The sequence below is a fragment of the Myotis myotis genome, unplaced genomic scaffold, assembly GCF_014108235.1.
Source record: "Myotis myotis isolate mMyoMyo1 unplaced genomic scaffold, mMyoMyo1.p scaffold_m19_p_7, whole genome shotgun sequence".
Classification (NCBI taxonomy): Eukaryota; Metazoa; Chordata; class Mammalia; order Chiroptera; family Vespertilionidae; genus Myotis; species Myotis myotis.
The window spans coordinates 12,619,409-12,642,400 of record NW_023416379.1 but is presented as its reverse complement, the minus strand read 5'-3'; the positions used below and the strand labels follow the sequence as shown (position 1 = coordinate 12,642,400).

Here is a 22,992-nt window from a genome sequence, read left to right as displayed (position 1 = left end):
GACTTCAAAGAGTAAAGTAAGTTTCCAAAGCTACACAGTGTGTGACAAAGCCAGGGATCTAGCCATGGGTTGTTCCACTCTCTTTCCACTATACCCCGATTCTGTGGACTGGGAGGCACAGGGGCTAAAATTAATGATGAAAATGATGATAGTGGTAACTAAGAGAGAGATGAAGAATCTAGTTCTACTAGAGCACAATCCTACATCTCACACGGTTCCATTTACTTCTGTTTACTTCCACCCGTCCGGTTGTTCAGTTAGCACATGTTGTTGGTGAAGACAAAGGCAAAGTGTTTGTCTGTGTATGGGCTGTTCACTGTGTCTCTGTCTGTGCTTACAACCGCCGTCATACATTGATGTCTCAGAGAGGAGCTTAGACAAGATCAACTATCCTTCCAGGACTCAAGAATAATGCTATATCCTAGTGTCATCTTCACATGTGGAAACAACTCAACCGTGCACACAGCTCCACGAGTGCAGGTTAAGCTGGCCCAAACTGCACCGTCAGCCCTTTGCAACATGGATGGGAACACCTAAAACATTTACACCCAGTCTTAAGGCAAAAGGTATTAAAGGGTAGAGAAGAGAGCCGGAGCATAGGGTTTGAAAGATGTTGAAAACTTACCCACCAGCAGTCTTGAAGGCACTGGCAGTCAGGTTAAAAAATCTTTGAGCAAGGTATATAAATCTTCATTCAGGTTTTTTATTAAATTTTGAATGAAATGGCATTTAAACAATTAAGTTGTTAAACATTCACTAGAAAATGTTTAAGAGATGTTTGTAATTCTTTTGCATAGGAGGATAATAAGTTTTATCAGCTGGAATTAGTCAATCGAGAAACTAACTTCAACAAAGTGTTTAATTCAAGTCCTACTGTTGGTGTTATTAATCCATTGACTAAGGTATGTGCTGTACACACTGTGAAATAGGGATATGGTTTAAAACTTGATTAAAACTTTATTAAATATTTAGAGTAGCATAGGCTAAACCTTCCAAAATATGTCTTCTTACATTTAATAATCTAGGACTAAAATCCATGAAAGCTTTATGTATTCATTTTCAGAATGAGACTCCCATAATATTCATTTATTTGTTGATAATGCCCCTTAAAATAACATTTTATTCATATGATAAAACTTTGGTGCTGTCATTCTGTTTTTCATATCTCTAAAGAAAACTATCTTCTAAGGCTCCTCAAGATAACTTCTTGTCATTTCCTAGTGCTCACCAGCTTCTGGGGGACCCTCCAGCTCTGTGTACCCAACAGCTCCCCCTAAGTAAGGCCTGCCATCTTAACGGACATTGGGTTGGACCAACTGTCAGAGAAAGACTTTACTTTTCTCAGTCTTAACGACTTTTCCTTAATTAAAACTGAACATAACCTATTCTGACCCTTTATTACTCTTTTAGGATAGAAGAGCCTTAGAGATGAATGAAATGGACATGACTAAGTCTTATACAGCTTTGTACCCAGCTTCCAATGGCTCCCATCATAGTGCTTTGGGTATAATGGGTATTCAATAAATACCCATTTGCAGAATTTTATCCTATTACCTGTAAGGCACCAAAATTATTCTAGTGATGAAAGCAAGTAATAAGGAATAAATAATTATGTATATTGGCTTCATAGGATTACATGTATTTTGGCAAAAGGGCTAGTGCTAAAGATATTATTTAATTCGGATTTTGTTAATTTGTACATCATGCCTAATTTAGGTATGTTAGGCTGTTAGTCAGAAATGTTTGTTTTCAAAGGCCATAAAAGTTCTGTTAAGAACATGGAATGTGTCCTTTCACAAATTAAAGCTTTCCAAACTTTAAACTTAGATGTTTTATAAAATAGAATGACTGTATCTCCAGAGCCTAAAATACTGCCTGACACATAGAAGGCTCACAAGAAATAATTGGTGAATGAATGAATGTAGCCAGTTTTAGTTTTAAATTCATAATTTAGGGTGAGGTAAGTTTTTAATTATAAAGCAAGATTATGAGACTTGTTAAGACAAGATATGCTTGAAATATTTTCCTTGTATTTATTGTTTATTAGAATTAGGTTTGTAGCTACAAAACAATTACTATAGAACTTTACCAATGATACCTTTGATTTCTTAAAATAGAAATCTTCAGTAGGTTTCATTATGCCCTCTGGTGACTGGAAGAAGAAAATGCAAAAGGTATATCTCTCAGAACTTTCTAATTATTTTTGACTCCTAAGAATGACTTCAATTTCCACAAATAGTTCTGAAGAAAATATTATTCTTTCTTTTTTTAGTTAGGCTAACATAGGCTCCTTATCAGAGACTCTGTGGTCACAGACTATGCTATAGAGGACAATGTCTAGATTTCCTTTGTAAGTAAAGGAAAAGGGCCATCTTATCTATTAATTGTATTTTTTCCAACCTCTGGAGTAATTTCCAAATTTTTTTCATACATTTACCATACATTTAATTAGTAAAATATGGGAATATTGAAAGTATTTTACGTGTTAATTTTTATTCTGCATAGTAAGATGATGTTCATTGATTCTAGAGGTGTGAATAAAATAGACTAACGTTAATGATTTACAAGCTGATACAATTTTTTAATATATTTTTATTGATTTCAGAGAGGAAAGGAGAGAGAGACACATCAATGATGAGAGAGAATCATTGATTGGCTGCCTCCTGCACACCCCTCACTGGGGATTGAGCCCACAACCCAGGCTGGAATTGAATCTGGGACCAGTCAAATCTGCCTTTGACTGGAATTGAATCTGGGACCATTCAGTCCACAGGCCGAGACTCTATCCACTGAGCCAAACCAGCTAGGGCCAAGCTGATAAATTTTGATAATCTGCTATTGTATTCCCCATTTCATCTGTTAATTTTAAAGAACAATTAAAAATTTAAAAATTGATCTGTTTTATAAACTTTAATTTTTTCTACAAGATTGTGAGCCAATTAATGATACTACCAATTAATTGGGAAAGAAGACTTAATTATGCATATTTAATTTTCTCTCTTCAGAAAGATGGTGCATTAAATTTAAGACCAAATTATTTCTCTAAGTCAACTTTAGATCTTAAGTAGAAATGTGAGATTTGTTTCAAACTGTATTGCCAAGCATTTTCTCGTTCCCTTTTTTCCAGGCAAGGACTGCCTCCTTCTGACAGATGGCTAAAGTTCACAGGACTCTCTTTTAATATTATGCTTAACTTTATACCTTCTCCTAATTTTAGCCTAAATCCTTGTGCTATCTGAAAGACCTACTCTTTTCCCTTCTTCTTTCCCCCTTTTCCTCCCAGTATTCTTTACCACTTGGCATTCTTCCCACTGCTTCCTCCCTTCCCCGTGAACCATTCCTAAATGTTTCTTCCTCATTCTTTCTGTCCTGGCAGCATGTCTGTCTGTGAGGATTCCATGTAGATAAAGAACACCTCCAAGGATCCCCAGACCGCACTTTGGGTAACACTGGTTCATATTAACATCCCAATGTAACAGAAAGCTTCCAAAATTTTCCCATGCCAAATTTATATCTTCTATGATTCCTCTTTTCTCACTTGTCCTTATGCAGGGACTATCCTCACATGTATTATTTTTAATGCAGCAAAAGAAGAAGAATGATAAATCACCAACAAACAGGTTTGTGAGTGTTCCCAATCTAAGTGCTCTGGAATCTGGTGGAGTGGGCAATGGACATCCTAACCGTCTGGATCCCATTCCTAATTCTCCAGTCCACGATATTGAGTTCAACAGCAACAAGCCACTTCCACAGCCAGTGCCACCCAAAGAGCCCAAGACATTTTTGAGGTGAGCCCCGTCTCACCAGTGGTTTTTTTTTTCTTTACTTTTTTTTAACTTGAGAAATTTATCTTCTGACATTGTAGAAATCTACTACTTTAAGAACAGGCTAGGAAAATACTGTGAAGTATTTTCAAATATATTGATCACCTCTCTAGAGAACTCTTTTTTGATTTTTAAAAAGATTGTTTCCAATTTGTTAGTCAATTTTCTAAATGCTTAAGGAGGTGTTAATGTAATTCCCATGCTTCGAATTTTAATATTTATGGACTCTTGCTTCATTTTTAGTGTTGTCACTAATTTTTCAATAATCATCCTTATTAGAGAGCTTAAAATTTGTTTTAATTTAGTGGCTTTTATTTGTTTCTATTTCTTGTGTTATATATGTTTCTTTTTTTTCCCCTTTCTTGTTTACCAGGCTTACTTATAAATACACAGGCTTATTGCCAAAATAAAAAATATGTAAGCTCTGGGAACTTAATGATATACATAAGCAAAAAATAAAGTGTTTATAATTGACATTCCAATTTTAAGTCATCTCAGAGGTATTGATTAAGTATATTAATGAATAAAATTTACACAAAATCCAGTTATTTATCCATTAAAGATTAAAGTCAGAAGGTACTGTCGTTTTATGCTTACTTATTATTACTGATTATGAGCTGCTTTACATTTATTTACTTATAACTTATTTTTATTAACAGCAGCATCACTAGTAAGAGTCTTACAGGTAGACTATCTTTTTCTAGGTTAAGTGATTAATGACATAGTTAATAACTAATTATTTTAAATAGAAAAAATGGCAAGAATTAAAAATAGTCAAGTTCACCTTTGAATGTGTCTCCTGCTAAATATTTTGTGTTGCTTATTTTCCCTTGTGCATGGGTATGTTCAGGTATCAGTAAGATGCATGTGCATGAGCTCAAGGAACATGACTACGGGAGTTGCCATTACACATTGTTGCGTGCCTTGTAATATCCCCCAAAGACGGTAGGGATTCTTTTATTTTTCTCAACTAGCCCAAAGAATCTTTAGTTTGACTTAAGAGATAAGTATGAATTATATAACTTTGAAGATGGAGGGGAAAGTGACCTTTTAATGCACTCCTTTCCCCCTGGAGTATTTGCGTATGGAATTATGAAGTGAAAGTTTAATATAAATATGTACCTATAGTAAAAATACTACACTGCGGTTTCGTTACTTACTTTAGCTGTATTGAAGCACACATCTGGAAAAAGCAAGTGCTTGTGTCAGATTCTGAAATTAACCAAAAGAGAAAAGACACCAAAAGAGAGGAATGTTACCTTGTTCTCTCTTATTCCCCGCTATGCCTGATTTTTTTTTTTTTTTTTTTTATTCAAAGAAGGTGACATTTTTGTTTTCCTCAACTGTTTGTGTTTTGTTTTTGGTCATTGTGAACTGACTTCATCCGAGCTGCTGATGTAGTCTCAGGCCCCATGGCGTGGAGAACCGAATCTAGGGTAGAGGAGTAGCGATCCTTTAACACACATCCACCTAGAAAGCCCCTTGGCGTCATCCACACTGATGTTTTATGTGCTTTACCCTTCATTTTGCAAAGCAGCTTAATGCTGGGTTACATGTCTCTCTCTTTATGAATTCAGTCCTCCTCAGAGTGAAGCTTCCCCGGTGGCTTCTCCAGATCCCCAGCGCCAGGAGTGGTTTGCCCGGTACTTCACATTCTGAAAGAATTGGGTTGGCTCAGCTCTGTGTGGACTGTTACTAAGAGCATGACCTTAGGATCATTCAGTGAATAGGCCTTCCTATTGTCAAACACTGTGAACGAGAAAGGATTTGTCTCTCCGATTTGAAAATGCACTGTATTTCTGTGATATTTATTGGAATCATTCTTATAAGGTACTATGTTATGTGTGTAATTATAATAGTTATTTTTATTTGAGATGGAAGAGTCTTTAACCTTTGTAATTACTGCATAATAAATTTTGTTAGAACAAATAATGATGCTTTGCATTTTATGTTTTTTCATTTTTTTCAAGTAAGTTTATTTAATTTTTAAATACATTTTGGTTCCAGGTAAGACGTGCCAAAAAGTTTTACTGCACAATAATTAAAAAATACTAAATTATTTGGTTTCAATAATCATAACAAAATCAGGAGGGACAAATATGTCATCTTAATTTGTTCCATTACTATGTATAGCTATAATTAAACTGTTCTCTAAATTTACAAGGCCATTCCAGTCCTTCTCACCTTCTTCCAAAAAACTGAACAAAAGAGAATAATTCCTAACGCATTCCCAAATTGGGAATGAAGAAGTAAAATTGTCACTATTTACAGGTGACATATTCTATATACAGAAAACCCTAGCCTGGTCGGTGTGGCTCAGTGGTTGAGCATCTACCTATGAACCAGGAGGTCACAGTTAGATTTCGGGTCAGGACACATGCCAAGGTTCGGGCTTAATCCCCAGTAGGGGGCATGCAGCAGGCAGCTGATCAATGAGTCTCTCTCATCACTGATGTTTCTATCTCTCTCTCCCTCTCCCTCTTCAAAATCACTTAAAAAGGGAAAATGTTTAAAGATCTACCTGACTCTTGAACCATAAAAAAAGAAAAAGCCCTAAAGACTCCACAAACGATTAAAAACAATAAAAATGTAATAAAGTTGGCAAATCTTTGCCAATTTGACATCCACGTGCACACACTCTTTACAAAAAAATTAGCTCAAGGTGTATCATAGACTTAAGTGTTAAACACAAAACTGAAAATTCTTGAACATAGGAAAAAACCCTGATACCCTTGGTTTGGTGATGACTTTTCAAATAAACACCACCAAATGCACAGTCCATGAAAGCAGCAATTGATAAGCTGGACTTGATTAAAATTAAATATCTCCTCTGCGAAAGACAATGTCAAGAAAATGAGAAGATAAGGCGAAGCTTATCAAACACATGTAATATTTGCAAGGCATATCTGATAAAGTTCTCTTAAAATTCAACAATAAGAAAAAAAGCAACCTGATTTAAAAATGGGCAGAAGAGGCCCTCGTCAGTTTGGCTCAGTGGATAGAGCATCGGCCCGTGGACTGAAGGGTCCAAGGTTCCAGGTCCCAGATTCAATTCTGGTTAAGGGCATGTACGTTGGTTGCAGACTTGATCCCCAGCCACAACTGCCTTCAATGTGTCTCTCTCACACTGATGTTTCTCTCTCTCCCCCACCCACTTTCTCTAAAAATCAATGGAAAATATCTTCGGGTGATGATTAACAGTAAACAAATAAACAAATAAGATGGGCAAAAGACCTGAAATGGCACCTCACCAAAGAAAATACAGAGAGCCCTCGCTGGTTTGGCTCACTGGATAGAGCATCTGCCTGGGGACTGAAGGGTCCCAGGTTGATTCTGGTCAAGGGCATGTACCTTGGTTGCAGGCACATCCCCAGTAGGTGGTGTGCAGGAGGCAGCTGATCAATGTTTCTCTCTCATCGATGTTTCTAACTCTCTATCCCTCTCCCTTCCTCTCTGTGAAAAATCAATAAAATTATTTAAAAAAGAAAATACAGAGATAAAAATAAGCATATGAAAAGATATTCAACATCTTATGTCATTGGAGAAATGCAAAATAAAAGGACAATGAGACACCTATTAGAATTGGAATGACCAAAATCCAAAACACTGACAACACCAAATGTTAGAGAGGATGTGGAACAACAGGAATTCTCATTCATTGCTGGTGGGATACAAAATGGTACCACCACTTTGGAAAACAATTTGGTGGTTTCTTACAAAACTATACCATATGTTCCAGCAGTCATATTCCTTGGTACTTATCCAAAGGAATTGAAAGGTTATTTGCACCAAAACCTGCACATGGATGCATATAGCAGCTTTCTCCATAGTTGGCAACACTTGGAAGCAGCCACGATGTCCTTCAGTTGGTGAGTGGATAAAATGTGGTACATGCAGATAATGGAACATTATTTAGCACCAAAATGAGATGAGCTATCAAGCCATGAAAAGACATGGAGGAACCTCAGATGTATATTACTAAGTGAAAAAAGCCAATTTGAAAGGCTACCCACCTACTGTGTGACTTCAACTATATGACAGCTTGGAAAAGGCAAAATTATGACACGGAAAAGATCAGTTGTTGCTAGCAATTAGGTGGGAGGAAGGGATGAACAGACAGAACACAGAGGATTTTTATGGCAATGTAACTATTCTGTATACCACAATACTGTATACATGTTATTGTACATCTGTCAAAAACCACAGAATGCATACCACCAACAGTGAAACTACTGTAAACTTTGGGTGATAATCATGTCAATGTAGGCTCATCCATTGTGACAAATGCACCACTCTAGTAAGCAGATGTCAGTAATGGGGTAGGTTGTGGGTGTGTGGGGACAGTGGATATATGAGAACTCTCTGTACTTTTTTGCTCAATTTTGCTATGAACCTAAAACTCTAAAAACTTAAGATTATTAATTTTTATTTAAAAAATAAATTTTAAAAGTTCAATTGTATTTCTACACACTGGAAAAGAACAATCAGAAATTGAAATTGAAAATATTATTTACATAGCATCCACAAGAATGATTTCCCCCTCCAGCATTCCTTTATGGGAAAATCTGAGTTAGAGATAGATTTAACAAAAAAATCAAACATTGTTGAGAGTTATTTAACACCTAAATAAATGGTGAGGTTTACTTTGTTCAAAGGGCATATGACTCAATATTATTAATATGTAAAGTCTTCCTATATTGACCTACAGATGCTATGCGACCGCAACAAAAATCCCAGCTTTTTAACAGAAAATGACAAACTGGTTTTAAGAGTCATACGGAAACACAAAATTCCAAACATCTTTGAAAATGAACAAAATTGAATGCCAAGCACAATCTGATTTCAACTCTATATTATAAAGCTACAGTAATCAAGGACAACACGATATTTTTGTAAGGATAAGACAGATATGGCCACAGAATAGGAGAGTCTTAAACCACACATATAAGGACAACTTTATTTTTCACATAAATGCAAAGGTTTTTCAATGGGAAAAGGATAGCTCTTTCAAGAAATGGTGCTAGCTATCCATAGGCAAAAGAAGTTACCTAAGACCGGATTTTCGCAGGTACAAAAATTAGCTCTAAATGGATCATAGGCGTAAACATAGAATCCTCCAAAACTTCTAGAAGACACAGGAGGAAGATCTTTGTGGCTTTGGGTTTAGTAGAGTTTAGAGTTAGACCGAAAGCGTACTCCAAAGTCGCTGAAGCACGGCACACCTTCCCATCCCACCTGGGGCGGCCGCTCTGTCGGCCCCGCCCACTCTCGGCTCCACCCCCGACCCTCCTGGTCCCACCCCACCCACTGCGCCCCGTCCACTCCCGGCTCCACCCAGATCCTCTTGGCCCCGCCCCTCCCGCTGCGTCCCGCCCCCTCGCGTCCCGCGGCGCCAGGCGGGGCGCGCGCCCGCCCGCCTCCCCACCCGGAAGAGCCGCCTGAGCTGCGAAGTTGGGCGGTGCGCGGCCCGGCGCCCGTCGGGAGCGCGGGCCCGGCCGAGCCGCTTTTCGCTGAGCGCGTTTCGCCCTCACTCGAGGCGGGCCCTCCAGAGCCTGCGCGCCCCCGCGGCCGACGGCGCCTCCAGCGGCCCCGCGTGCGCGCCCCGTCCCCGCTGCCGCCGGCCTCCTCGCGCTCCTGGGCCCGCGGCATGACCCCGCCGCCAGGCCGGAGCTCCCCGTGCCCCTGCGCCTCGGGAGAGCGCACCCCGAGTGACTTCTGACGCTGCGCATTCGCCCGTAAGTGACAGCCGCCGCCTCGCTTCCCCGTGTTTATTTTTTCTCCCCCAGTTGTCCCAAGTCTTGCCCACATTTGCTTAGTTCAAAACTATTCAACTCCGTGACGGTCCGGTGGCCGAGCTGCCCGGGAGCCGAACCCGGAAGTGCCCGGGACCTGCCCAGGCTGCGCCCAGAGATCTCAGCGTGGACAGCAGCCCTGCGAGCGCGGCTCGATCGCGTTTGCCCGGCGGCCCGCGGGCACTGGGCTGAGCGGCGGGCGGAGGGGGCGGGTCCCAGGAAGCGGCCGGCCCAGGCGAGGGGGCGTGGCTCCTGGCAGGTGTGGCCGGGCGGCTGGACCGGCGTTGATTCCCAGGGAACCAGCTAGTAGTCAGTCGCCACTTATTCACCCGCCTGGTTTTCATTGTATTTTAACCCTAAATATTTCAATAAGAAACCGGAAAGGGGACTTGAAAGTTACAAAAGAATAAGTGTCTCCAGTTTGTATCTATCTGGGTGGTTAACGTTGATCGGGTTAGCAGTCTACTTAGAAATAGTTGATCAGTTTTGCACAGTTATTGAAAATGAACGCTATTTTAAAAGAAGATGCTCTGTTTAAAGAGACTAGGCGAAATGTAATCTGACCTGAATTTGAACTATGAATTCGATGGCTGCCCCCCTCCTGCCCCTGTGTGGAGCTATCTTTTAAATCGCTAAACTGGTGGCTCCAAATTTAATATGCGTTTCTAGAATCATAAAGATTCTCTTTGTAGCCACTCTTGGGAGTACCGTTTTGTTTTTGTTTTTGTTTTTTGTTTTTTGTTTTTTTTTAATATATTTTATTGATTTTTTACAGAGAGGAAGGGAGAGAGATAGTTAGAAACATCGATGAGAGAGAAACATCGATTAGCTGCCTCCTGCACATCTCCTACTGGGGATGTGCCCGCAACCCAGGTACATGCCCTTGACCGGAATCGAACCCGGGACCTTTCAGTCCACAGACTGACGCTCTATCCACGGAGCCAAACCGGTTTCGGCCTTGTTTTTGTTTTTTAAAGCAAAGGCCGCACCATGAAAATACTGTATGATTAGTTCCTTCCGGGGTGCTCTGTCTGCTTTTCACTTGGCTGAGTGTATATTCCCTAACACGAACGAATTCCTTAGCAATGTAGTGGCCCTGATTTACATATACTCATGGGTTCCAGGGGTGGGCAAACTTTTTGACTCGAGGGCCACAATGGGTTCTTAAACTGGACCGGAGGGCCAGAACAAAAGCATGGATGGAGTGTTTGTGTGAACTAATATAAATTCAAAGTAAACATCATTACATAAAGGGTACGGTCTTTTTTTTTTTTAGTTTTATTCATTTCAAACGGGCAGGATTCGGCCCTGGCAGGATTCGGCCCGCGGGCCGTAGTTTGCCCACGGCTGGAACCTCTCGCTGGCATCCTGTAGTTGCCAGGATTCTTTACTCATCTTTCTTTTTATAGAGCCTAGTGCAGTCAATGTTAGTTGAATGAAATAAGTCAAATTAATGTACACTTGTTCTCCAGTGTTCTCTCTCTGTTTCCAAACCAAAGTGTCTAAAATGATCAAGTTTAGACACTTTATTTGGGATTGTCACCCCATTTAAGTTTAATCCTTTTCTCCTTTTTGCTCCTATTCATATTGCATTTTTTACCGCTGTTAGAGTGCTATTACATTGATCTGTCCCTTAGTTCTCTGAGGGGATATAGGACCTTTTAATTGTGCTTTTCTTTCAAAGCATAGTGCCTTGTACATGGTAGGTATCTGTGTGTGTACATGAACACAGAATGGGGTAGGCCCTTGTAATCTGTAGATACAATTTGTAGATACAAATTTTAAAAAATTATTACCAGGGGAATAGGATAGATGATGTAATAAAATATACTGTACTTACTTATCTATTTTTTTTTTTTTTTACACTCTGGATGGCTGTTTTTTTGCTGAAGCCAATAGTTTTTCTGGATCAGAAAGAGAAAATAGGAAATAAATTCGCCTCCAAATTGAAATTTCTAAAGTCAGTCTAATAACTATTCAAGTCATAACTGGTGATCAATCTGAATAGTAGTGTACGTTCTATTTATGTAGCAGAATATATATGCATGCATGGGTGTGTCTGTGTGTGTGTGTAACTACAGAGACAGAGAGAAAGAGAGAGAGAGATGTTCTTTATAATAAAACCCAGAAGTAGGACGCTTGCAAAGAACTCTTCCAGGAGAAACTTTAGCCAAAAGACTGGCACTTAAGATTTTATACTTGAGAACAAGTGTATGTGTGGAAATTAGTTAAAGAAAAGGCAAGGACCTTTTACATAATATAGAGTTAATGAGGAAGAAATTTTGGGAAAAGAAAGGGGAAAGACATTGGACCATTTTGGAGTTGATAATCAGTACCAACATAATTCTTGACCCACTTAAAAGTAATACATTTATCAAATAACAGATAATTTAGATCTAATTAAAATGTAAATTCAGGCAATATTATGAGATTATAGTGTGACCTAAAGTCAGGATGATTTACAATCACACATTTTTTGTTAATTTGTGTGTAAGTCTAGCAACAAAGGTATAATGCAGTTCTTTCTTTTTTTCTTTTGTTACCTAGGTTCAAGATGAATAGTGATCAAATTGCACTGGTTGGTCAAGTGTTTGAGTCATATGTTTCAGAATACCATAAGAATGATATTCTTTTAATCCTGAAGGAAAATGATGAAGATGCTCATTACCCAGTTGTGGTTAATGCCATGACCCTTTTTGAGACCAACATGGAAATTGGGGAGTATTTCAATGCATTCCCCAATGAAGTACTAACTATTTTTGATAATTCACTGAGAAGATCAGCCATGACAATTCTCGAGTCCCTTTCTCAGCCTGAGGGTGTCTCCATGAAGCAGAATCTTCATGCCAGGATATCAGGTGAATCATTTAAGAATTTTATTGCCATCTTATTCTCATTGGAAGATTTTTGAGAAACCTTAACACATATTGAATATATAATACTAAGAAATAATTGTTATTTGTACTTCAAAATATTTTCATTGTGCAGTTGATATAGCACCAGGGGGTATTCATGAAGCATTCCACAGAAATTTGGAAATAAGTTTGTTTTCTGAGAGTTAAATTGTAAAGGCAACACAGAATAGAGCAGAGAATACAAAAAAAAAATTATCCTAAGCAAAAGTATGGACCCTTATTGGCAAAATATGATACAATCTACGTTAATATAAATACAGAATATTTTCATTAGAGAGTGGGCAAGTCAGTCTTGGAAGCATAGAAAAAGAAGTCATAGAGGCAAATGTTGGCGGTGCCCGCCATGTTTGTATAGTACATAGTATATGGAGTCTCAGTAAGCAACAGAAATTTTGAGTATCTGTGGACTTGTAACCTGCAACACTAAATTAATGTAATCTGGTACCTTAAGCGTTCAGCTCATCTGACTAATTTGCTTTAAAAAAAAAAAAAATCCATGCTTCCCAAACCACCTTCCAATTATTATTATTATTTGGCTTTCAGAGTAGATATATTCTCAGGGAGAAAATGTGCTAACCATAGAAATTTAAAGGATAATCATACCTATTTTGATTGTTTCTCCTGAGTTTGGCAAATTTGACAGATCTGTCTTCTGTGTGCATACTTATCAGGTTTCAGAGCTACTAAATTCTGAGGCCTAGACAGTGGACCATGTGACATGAACCAATGTAACAAATTCTACCTTGATAAAGCCGTTAGAAGGCAGCCTTTGACTATCACAGCCAGCATTGCTCTACTCCAAAGATACATTAGCCAAACATGAGAGAGGGCATTTTCACATAAAAATTTTCTTTGGCACTTATCAAGTTGCTTTTTTACCAATGGTGAAAATCACAAGGTTTTTAAAAGATAAAGTGATTCTGCGGGTAAACCTCTAGGTAATTCACGGGCTGGAAACACTGTCAGACTTACATATTAATGAATCCTGACCTAACTGAAAAAGCAGTGGCCTTCTAGCACTGTGGCATTTGGTCGTTATGCTACCATCTCTTTATCACTTTGCATTGTGGTTTATTTACTCAAAGAGTAATACATTGATTTTACGTGTGACTGGTAGCAGTATATTCTTTGTCGAATGTAGGTATAAGTATATACTGTATTTAGATCCTACTGAGATAGCCCTCTTATGGAAATGAATCCTTTTTTTAAATCCTGGTTATTATATCATCTAGATATGTACTTTTAAAATGAGTCCACTGATAATTGTTATTTGATAGAATTCTTTTCTATTTTCTTGACTCCATCTGATTTTTTTCTTAAGTAAAACTCAGTTCCCCCCCCTGAAATTATACTTCCTTCCTCAGGAAATATGAGAAAAGTATATTCCATGGAGTCAAATGCGAAGGTTGATGTAGTTTCTTCTTCTTCTTCTTCTTCTTCTTCTTTAGGTTTGCCAGTTTGTCCTGAGCTGGTGAGGGAGCACATCCCAAAAACGAAGGATGTGGGACACTTTTTATCTGTCACTGGGACAGTGATTCGAACAAGTCTGGTGAAGATCCTGGAGTTTGAACGGGATTACATGTGTAACAAATGCAAGCATGTATTTGTGGTCAAGGCTGACTTTGAGCAGTATTATACCTTCTGCCGGCCCTCCTCATGTCCCAGCTTGGAGAGCTGTGATTCTTCAAAATTCACTTGCCTCTCAGACTTGTCTTCATCTCCAACCAAGTGTAGAGATTATCAGGAAATCAAAATTCAGGAACAGGTAAATGAGCAAATCAATGGGAAAATGACAAATTTGTAGAAGTATTATTCAGCTACGGGCAGATTGCCAGCACTAGGGAACACAAAACGGATTACAAATGAAACTTATGTCATTATTTTGTAGAAGATCAAGTGTGAAACTGTTGCACATATATCAGAATATAGTCTTTAGAGACCATGATATAAACATTTTTTTATGTAAAGCATTGGCAAGAGGATTGTGGAATGACTTAATAATTATGTTAAAATTAAGTGAATATTTAAGAAGTTCAAACTGGATGTTCTTCACTAAGGGATAGGAGAAAACTAAACGGGTTTAATTTGTTGTTAAACATTGGAGTGGGCCAGATTTAGGGTTTAGGCCTAATTTTTATTTGCTATGCCAAATGATGTATACATAACCACTCTTTCTTACATGAGAGTGAACCTGATTTTTATTTTACTTGCCTCTTATACACAAAGGCTTATTCAGTGTCAAGAATTTAGACTTCTGTCTTTCTACACCATTCTTAACTCATGGTTTCTGTTTTTATGGTTGTCTATATTCCAAAATGGCAGCCACAGTTCGATCACATCTGTATCCTAGTCAGAACAAAAAAAAGGGGGATAGGCAAAACCACGTGCCATGTCACCTAAGTGTCCATTTAGGTATCTCCTTCAAAATCTCCTATAACATGTCTACTTACATCTCATTGGCCCGAACTTAGTCATAAGAGCACACCTAGATGCAAGGGAGCCTGGGAGATTCAGTCTTTTTACTGGGCACTTGCTCATGTAGAATAAAACCAGGGTTCTGTTTCTAAGTAACAGGTCTTATGACTAGAAATCAGGAAAGAAGTGCCTCTTTATTTTGGGTATAACTTTATTATTATGTGTAGTAGTTGGAATTATTTTGACCATCCACAAGGTAGATTATATTTGCAGATGTTTTCCAAATATTGGTGTTTTTATTTTACTTTAGTTGTAGTGAATTCTTAAACTGATAGTATGCACAATTTGTAAGAAAAGTCTGTGAATCCCTGTCATAATTAGATTGTATTACAATGCCAGAGAAATATAAATGGTAATTTCAAGAATTGCTAGACTTCAGAATACTTAGCACATATTTAAGCATATTCAGTATCTGTTTTCTTTTCTTTACTAGGTTCAAAGGCTAGCTATTGGAAATATTCCACGATCCATGAAGGTTATCCTAGAAGATGACTTAGTAGACACTTGCAAATCTGGTAAGAATTAACTTTTGTTAGCTTATATAGGAGGTCCTAACATTGATATAGAAAACCACTTTTTATTTTCCCAAGAGTGAGTGTGGAGACTTAATTGCCTACCTTGAGAACAGAGACTAGTGTGGAGGTGGGACAGGACAGCAGGAATGAAGCTGGGCTGGAGCTTAGCAATCTAGTGCAGCTGCTTGTTTTATAGATGAAGTACCTGACTTGCCTAAGGTCCCTTGGAAAGTTAAGTGACAGAACTGGAATGTGAACCCAGATCTGTGGACTTCTAGTTTGGGACGCTCTTCAGTGCACCATCGCTTCACAGGAGCAACTTTAAAAATGTTGATTTTAGTGGGCAACTAGGTAAGAACAGAAACAAGGAGGGATAGGCTTCAGAGGGTCTGAGTCTGTCAAATGCTGCTGCAGGCTTAATGGTGTCTAGAAAAGAGAAGGTGACTGTTTCTCTCTGCTCTGTGCTGGTCTTCTGTCCTCCGAGGGTCCTCAGTGTTTCCACTAGCCAATTGCCTGAACTGGGAAGGAACTTGAATCATACTGAAAGAGCTGTGGGTGGTTAGCATGGGTAAGCCTCAGGAAAGAGATGACAACCAACTTCTGTTTGTTGGAAGATTGTCATATAGAAATGGAATTGAAAATACAGAAGAGCTGTTGGGTTTCAGTGGGCTGGAGGTGCAGGAAGGTAGACTTGACTCAGTATCTACTAATCAGAAGTGTCCAGCATGGGCCTTAGATGATGGTGAGTTTAAGCAGAGGATGTGCAGCTTCTTGTTAGCTATTTAGGTCTCATGATCTGGAGATCTACAGGGTTCCAGGCAAATTACAGACTCTCTGGCCTCAGAGCTGTTCTGAAAATCCGAGGCTCCAGAAGCCTGGTTGTTGTGATGTCATTCTTAGTTCTACTTTGATTTTTAGGCCAGACAGACAATTCCTAAGCTCTCCTTTGCCCCTCTCAACTTACTTTGTCTCCTCTTACTCTTCTCACTGGGGAGCCTGGGAAGAAGCAAACTTAAAAAGTACATGTGGAAGGGCGAGGATTAATCTCAGCCCACGGCTGTAGAATGGAAGTGTTCTACACTGACTTTTAAACTTTTGTTTTTACAAAGAAAATGGTAGGGAAAAGTTTTATTTGAAAAATTAAGATATTAGAAAGTTTTATAAATTAGCAGTACCACCCAAACAGTAAATACTATTCTGTCTTTTGCAGGAGCCACATTTAAGTATCATAAGTGATATTCTTAATAAAATTTGGTATGATTTTTTAAATGGATGTGTTGGTGATAGCTTGATAATGAGAGAGTAAGGGTTGCTTTCGTCAGCTGTTGGTAGAGGGTAGGGCTTAAAATTTACATGGCACTGGTCAGCAAAGGGTACAGATCGCAGACAGAAGCAGACTGCCTTCAAAGTGATCATCTTAAAGTTTTAATCAAAAACTTTGTCTAACCAAAGTACTTGATGTTTTCCATATATCAACACAGGTATCCTCATCCATACTTCTTCCTCACTGTCATCTTCCCATACTGACAGAAGACTCTGGTAGACTTTCAGTCCTAAACAAAGTTGTCCTCAGAGCTACACATCTTTTATCAGTTTCGCTAAGGCTCCAGTTTCCAACCCAAGAAAAGGAGAATGGAAGCCTGTCCCCTTAATCCAGCATCTTCTGTTCCCTGCATGCATTCCCAGGCCTATCCAGACCATTGTCTGTGAGGAAAAATGAGAACTTATCCTTTCTCTTTCTTAACTGTTATTATAATTAATCTCAAAATTGCCTAACGATTTCCACTCCTTTTTTTTTTTGACATTTAAGTTAAATTGAAGGTGGGTCAGAAAATGGAAGTGATTGCTAAAACTTAGCTGAATATCAGCAGTTGCCTTTCAATTCACCTGCTTTAAATATTTCTCATTTTCTCTAAAGCACCCTTCAACTATAAAAACAGATAGCACAGTTGGATATGCTGGGCAATAACAGGTATACCTGATCTCTTACTCCACATTCCAGTTCTCCCCTAATGGTCAGATAGAAAATGCTTCATTTTGCCAAATTCCATCATTTCCCTTTTTTTAACCTTAGATTTCTCCAGATGCTTCATTTAGAAGATATTTACTGAGCTGATATTAAAATGATGAGGCGAACACTGTATGGAAATAAAAGAGTTCATTATCTAGAGTCATTAATAATTCTTTATCAAAAGACTCCCCCATTCATCCAAGAATCACCAACTCATATACTGAGTGGCCAGATTATTATGACCGTCCAGGTTATTATGACTACCCCATCAGTACAATGAAGTGAATTAGTTATGCAAATAATAATAATAATAAAACCTTGAGAGTATTTGCTTAGGAAGTTTTCAATATTCAGTATTTTTGGAAGTGTCAATGAAGTACTGATGAGGTGGTCATAATAATCTGACCGGTCATAATAATCTGGCCACTCAGTGTAGTTTGAAATATATGTCAAATACATTAAGAATTTATAGTTATCTAAACAGTATACTAAGGAAATAACAGCTTTGATCATGGATTTCCTGCTAAATGGACAAGTCTGTGTCATAGTACCTTGTTCATATAGGACCCTAGATTTTAACCCAAATCTGTAATGTCTGGATCAGCAAAGCAGTGCTTATATGAGCTTAGCCTGAACATGAAATTATCCTTTGACAGAGATTTCATCTAACTGAATTCTTTCTACACAGAAAAAAAAAAAAAAACACCTTAAGGTATTTTTTTTTCACAGGTCACTAATAAAAAAGAATGTATGGAAGCAGTCGGTCAACAGCAATTTTTTCATTTATCCATAGCTATAAACTTCTGTAAATATCAAAAGACATAATTGGCATAATCCTTGTCCTTTGGGAGTTTACAGTCTAGTTAGGAACCCAAACTGACGTTGCAGAGTAATAAAGTTGGAGGTTATGTGCTGAAAGCTGTCAGGGCAGCAGGTCTGAGATGGGTCTGACGGGGATGGCTGCAGTAGTAAATACACTGCAGAAGACAGACTAGCACAAAGTGACTGGGCTGGATTATATGAAAGTAACAAATTTAGCTTTCTGCAAATAACATTGTTTATAATTTTTACCATAGAAAACTAAAATGAGTATTCACTTGGACTGTCACATGTACCCCATAATTGTTCTGATGATCACAGGAATCTGCCATTCAAAACATGTATATATGAAGGGCTTTTTAAAGGTATCAATTGCTCTACAAATGTAAGGTTAGGTTTAGTATAATTATAGCTAATATTTATTGAGCATTTATATTTCTAGATACTGTGTTAATTTACAAACATTATTTGACTTAATTATCACTATAGTCCTGTGATATAAATATAATTATTCCCATTTTGTAGGTCAAGACATAGGCTCAGCAAAGTTAGGTAACTTGCCGAAGGTCACATAACCAGTAAGTGGTGGAGCTGGGATTTGAGTTTAATGAGTCAGTATTCTTGGCCATTCTTCAGTACTCTACATTTTCCACATTATCACCGCTATTGAAGTCAGATTTTTACTAGTATGTACTATACTCATTTGACTGAATTAGGAACAACCTAAATATAACCCATAAAATGACCATACTAGAGGATTGTTCCAATGTGCATATAAAGTTGCCCCGGTTATTTTCATTTACAAAATTTGGGGCAGACAATATAGTAAATGATCATTATTCTTGATTGAGTTTGAAAACCACCAGGCAGTAGCTGGGAAAGGATTTTAAAAACAAGTGTAAAGCACCTATTTGTTATTTATAAAGTTGCCTTTGGCTAGAAATATGCTTTCTATTCTGTGAATTGCTACCATTGGTTCCATGCGTTTAGCCTTTACAGTACACTTCAGAAAATCAAAAGCTCTGTGGATTACACATTGCATATTAAAATTTAGAGTCTAAGGCATTTTGCACCAGCAAATATATATTTGACACAGACTTGGAAATAAAGATGTGCCTGTTAGTTCAGAGACAATATTTTTGTGCAAAATATAAACACCAGGATTGGGTTTGGGGGATGTCCAACATCCTGTGTTCAATAAGATTGAAATCTCTGGGGACTAGGATTTTGTCTTTTCCAGTGCCAAAATATTGAATGCCAAGCATTCGTAAAAATTTGTTTCTGATGTTTTGAATTGTATGTAATAATAAGCACAGAAGTTAGTGTTTGGAGAAGGTGCCTGTAAACTACCAAGGCCTCTTAGGAAAATCTGTAAAAGTTTCCTATCCTGTCACTGGGAATTAGAGAGTTTCCTAAGGTGGGAAGGAACCAACCAAGAAGGAATAAGCAGGGTTGTCTTTTTTTTTTAAAATATATTTTATTGATTTTTTACAGAGAGGAAGGGAGAGAGATAGAGAGTTAGAAACATTGATGAGAGAGAAACATCGATCAGCTGCCTCCTGCACATCTCCTACTGGGGATGTGCCCGCAACCCAGGTACATGCCCCTAACCGGAATCGAACCTGGGACCTTTCAGTCCGCAGGCCGACGCTCTATCCACTGAGCCAAACCAGTTTTGGCAAGGGTTGTCTTTTGGGCTTTCATAGTCTATTCAAAGTAGTTTTGATGTAGAACAGGTCTTCATTCATTCATTACTTTGTTCATTCATTCTTTTGTTCATTTAAAAAAAGTTAGTGAATACAGTGTTAGTAAATGTGTTAAGTAAAAATTAATCTATAAATTACTGAAAGTAGTAGTATGTCATCACTAAATTCTTTCCTTCCTGACAGCAAACTGATTATAGTTTAATCTTTTGGCTGCAATTCTCACCTCTTTAATGAAATCTCTGTGGCTTGAGATTCTGAGAGGATGAGCCTTTCACCCAGTATAATAATGATGAATAAGTCATCCAGTAAACTATTTTCCCAGTGAAGGGTAATAATTTGGTGTGATTATAATGTGACAATCAAGAAAAAATAAAAATGCTGACTTTTGCTTTTAGTTGTACAGATACAAGTGCCTGTTTTTAAAAAAATTAGGAATCTCTGGTGGCTTTTTGCACCCAAAGTGTTTTCCGAATGAGTGTTGGATGAGTGTATAGCACTCTAAACAGTGGTCAGGAAGTGGTTTATGTCCTTGTCCTTTGTCATGGGAGTTTGTGCCCAGTATGCAGAGTGTTACTGCTGACTCACTTCGTACTTTTTCCTAGGTGATGACCTCACTATTTATGGGGTTGTCATGCAACGGTGGAAGCCCTTTCAGCGAGATGTGCGCTGTGAAGTGGAGATAGTCCTGAAAGCCAATTATGTCCAAGTAAATAATGAGCAGTCTGCAGGGATCATCATGGATGAGGAGGTCCGAAAGGAATTTGAAGATTTTTGGGAACACTATAAGAGTGATCCCTTTGCAGGTTTGTGATTAAGGGTATAAAGCTGATAATTATTAATGGCATTTTATTCAGTAGTTAAACATGTTGTCTCTGATTGGGGGTAGCCTTACATGTCCCATAACTCAGCGACTGAGTGCACAGGGTAGTAGCATCAGTCAGTGCCTTTAGACACAGCCTCCCCTGAAGCCCTTTTCTGGCATAGCCTCTTCTATTTAGAGAGATGGAAGAAGAAGGCTGACTTCCAAGAGGTTTTTCATTTCTAACTATTTTAACATCTTATACTGCCAAAATCGTTTCAGAATTTTCTACCTTCTTTACCTTAAATAGGAAAAACTCATCCTATTATGACACTTTGTCTGATGTCCTTTAAATTATATGGACATCTTCACATGATTTTAGCTGAAGATTTAAAAATAGGAGCTATGTAGAAAAGAGATGAGAAAGATGGAAAGATGCAAAAAATAAGCTTTGTTATCACAGCAAAAATTTTGATTATGACACTAAGATATAATTGCCTAGATTAAAACATCACAGCCTTTGAGTTTATAAAGTATTTTTAATAAAAATCCCAAATGTATAAAACACCAATTAAATCTTCAAATGTCTGTTTTCATTCTTCCTTGGAGGTATCTTCTGAGACAAATAAACCAAAGGCAGTAATAGGCTATTACTTTTATTTATTTATTTATTTATTTATTTAAAAAATATTTTTATTGATTTCAAAAAAGGAAGGAAGAGGGAGAGAGATAAAAACATCCATGATGAGACAGAAGCATGGATCGGCTGCCTCCTGCACGCCCCCCTCGGGGATCAAGCCCACAACCTGGGCATGTGCTCTTGACCAGAATCGAACCTGGTACCCCCCAGTTCACAGGCCGACGCTCTATCCACTGAGCCAAACCGGCTAAGGCAAGGCTATTACTTTTTTAAAAAAAACATTTTCTTCTTAAAAATATATATTTTTTTAATATTTCAGAGATGAAGGGAGAGAGAAAGAGAGATAGAAACATCAATGATAAAAGAGAATCATTGATCAACTGCCTCCCACAAGTGCTCTGACCGAGAATCAAACCATGACCTCCTGGTTCATAGGTCAACACTCAACCACTAAGCCATGCCGACCGGGCAGTAATAGGCTATTTCTAATAAACTTCATCTCCAATCAACTACATAGTGATTACTCTTAAATCACATGCTGAACTGGATAGTTATCATTTCACCCACACAAAAAAGGCCCTCATTTGCCAAAATAGAGGCAGTTTGCTTTTATTTTGTGGCATGATATATTTTTTTGCTTATGCGTGTAGCATATATGATCATTCTTTTACCTGATCTATACAGAAAGAACCACAGGTCTCTATATTGTGGCTTTTATAAGCAAACCTTCTAGGAATCATATTTTTTAAAGAATATTTTTTCTTGAAATTGTTTCTTAGAATCAGGTCCTTATAAAAATCTGTAACCCTCCCTTGGACCACAGTCATTCCTTATTAATCACAAATAGAGGCCTGGTGCACGAAATTCATGCACTCGGCGGGGCGGGGGTGGGGCATCCCTCAGCCAAGCCTGCACCCTCTTACAGTCCAGGAGCCCTTGGGGGATGTCCGACTGACACCTTAGTGCTGCCACGGAGGCGGGAGAGGCTCCTTTCACCACTGCTGCTGCACTCGCCAGCCGTGAGCCTGGCTTCTGGCGTACTGATCACCAGGGGACAGCTTCTGCATTGAACCTCTGCCCCCTGGTGATCAGTGTGCATCATAGCGACTGGTCCTTTCGCTGTTTGGTCGATTTGCATATTAGCCTTTTATTATATAGGACTAGAGGCCTGGTGCACGAAATTTGTGTGTGTGTGTGTGGGGGGGAGGTCCCTCAGCCCGGCCTGTACCCTCTCCAATCTGGGACCCCTCGGGGAATGTCTGACTTCCGGTTTAGGCAGTCGAACATCCCTCTCACAACCTGGGACTGCTGGCTCCTAACCACTTGCCTGCCTACTGGCTTGATCACCACCTAACCGGTCCCCTGCCGGCCTGATGGCCCCCAACTGCCCTCCCCTGCCAGCCTCATGGGTCCTAACCTAACTGCCTTCCCCGGCCGGCCTCATGGCCCCCAACTGCCTTCCCCTGCCGGCCTCATGGCTCCCAACTGCCCTCCCC

At 38.7% G+C, this 22,992-nt stretch overlaps 2 protein-coding genes across 19 annotated transcripts in view; both read left to right on the top strand.

The window, feature by feature from the left end:
* Positions 1–5,756, top strand: part of FAM184A (family with sequence similarity 184 member A) — an 82,578-nt gene extending 76,822 nt beyond the window's left edge. For 3 of the 6 annotated variants that reach the window (XM_036317941.1, XM_036317943.1, XM_036317942.1), the window contains 3 exons: positions 798–902; positions 3,586–3,788; positions 5,402–5,756. In XM_036317941.1, coding sequence (XP_036173834.1) covers positions 798–902; positions 3,586–3,788; positions 5,402–5,483 — 390 coding nt within the window. In that variant the 3' untranslated portion in view covers positions 5,484–5,756. Of the gene's footprint in view, positions 1–797; positions 903–2,117; positions 2,175–3,585; positions 3,789–5,401 lie in introns of all 6 variants that reach the window. The other 3 variants (XM_036317939.1, XM_036317940.1, XM_036317944.1) reach the window with 2 other exon arrangements.
* A 3,476-nt stretch (positions 5,757–9,232) lies between these two features.
* The window catches only part of MCM9 (minichromosome maintenance 9 homologous recombination repair factor), a 58,107-nt gene continuing 44,347 nt past the window's right edge, over positions 9,233–22,992 (top strand). For 4 of the 13 annotated variants that reach the window (XM_036318069.1, XM_036318068.1, XM_036318070.1 and 1 more), the window contains exons 1-5: positions 9,238–9,559; positions 12,164–12,474; positions 13,980–14,296; positions 15,440–15,521; positions 20,660–20,860. In XM_036318069.1, coding sequence (XP_036173962.1) covers positions 12,171–12,474; positions 13,980–14,296; positions 15,440–15,521; positions 20,660–20,860 — 904 coding nt within the window. In that variant the 5' untranslated portion in view covers positions 9,238–9,559; positions 12,164–12,170. Of the gene's footprint in view, positions 9,560–12,163; positions 12,475–13,979; positions 14,297–15,439; positions 15,522–20,659; positions 20,861–22,992 lie in introns of all 13 variants that reach the window. The other 9 variants (XM_036318062.1, XM_036318061.1, XM_036318064.1 and 6 more) reach the window with 5 other exon arrangements.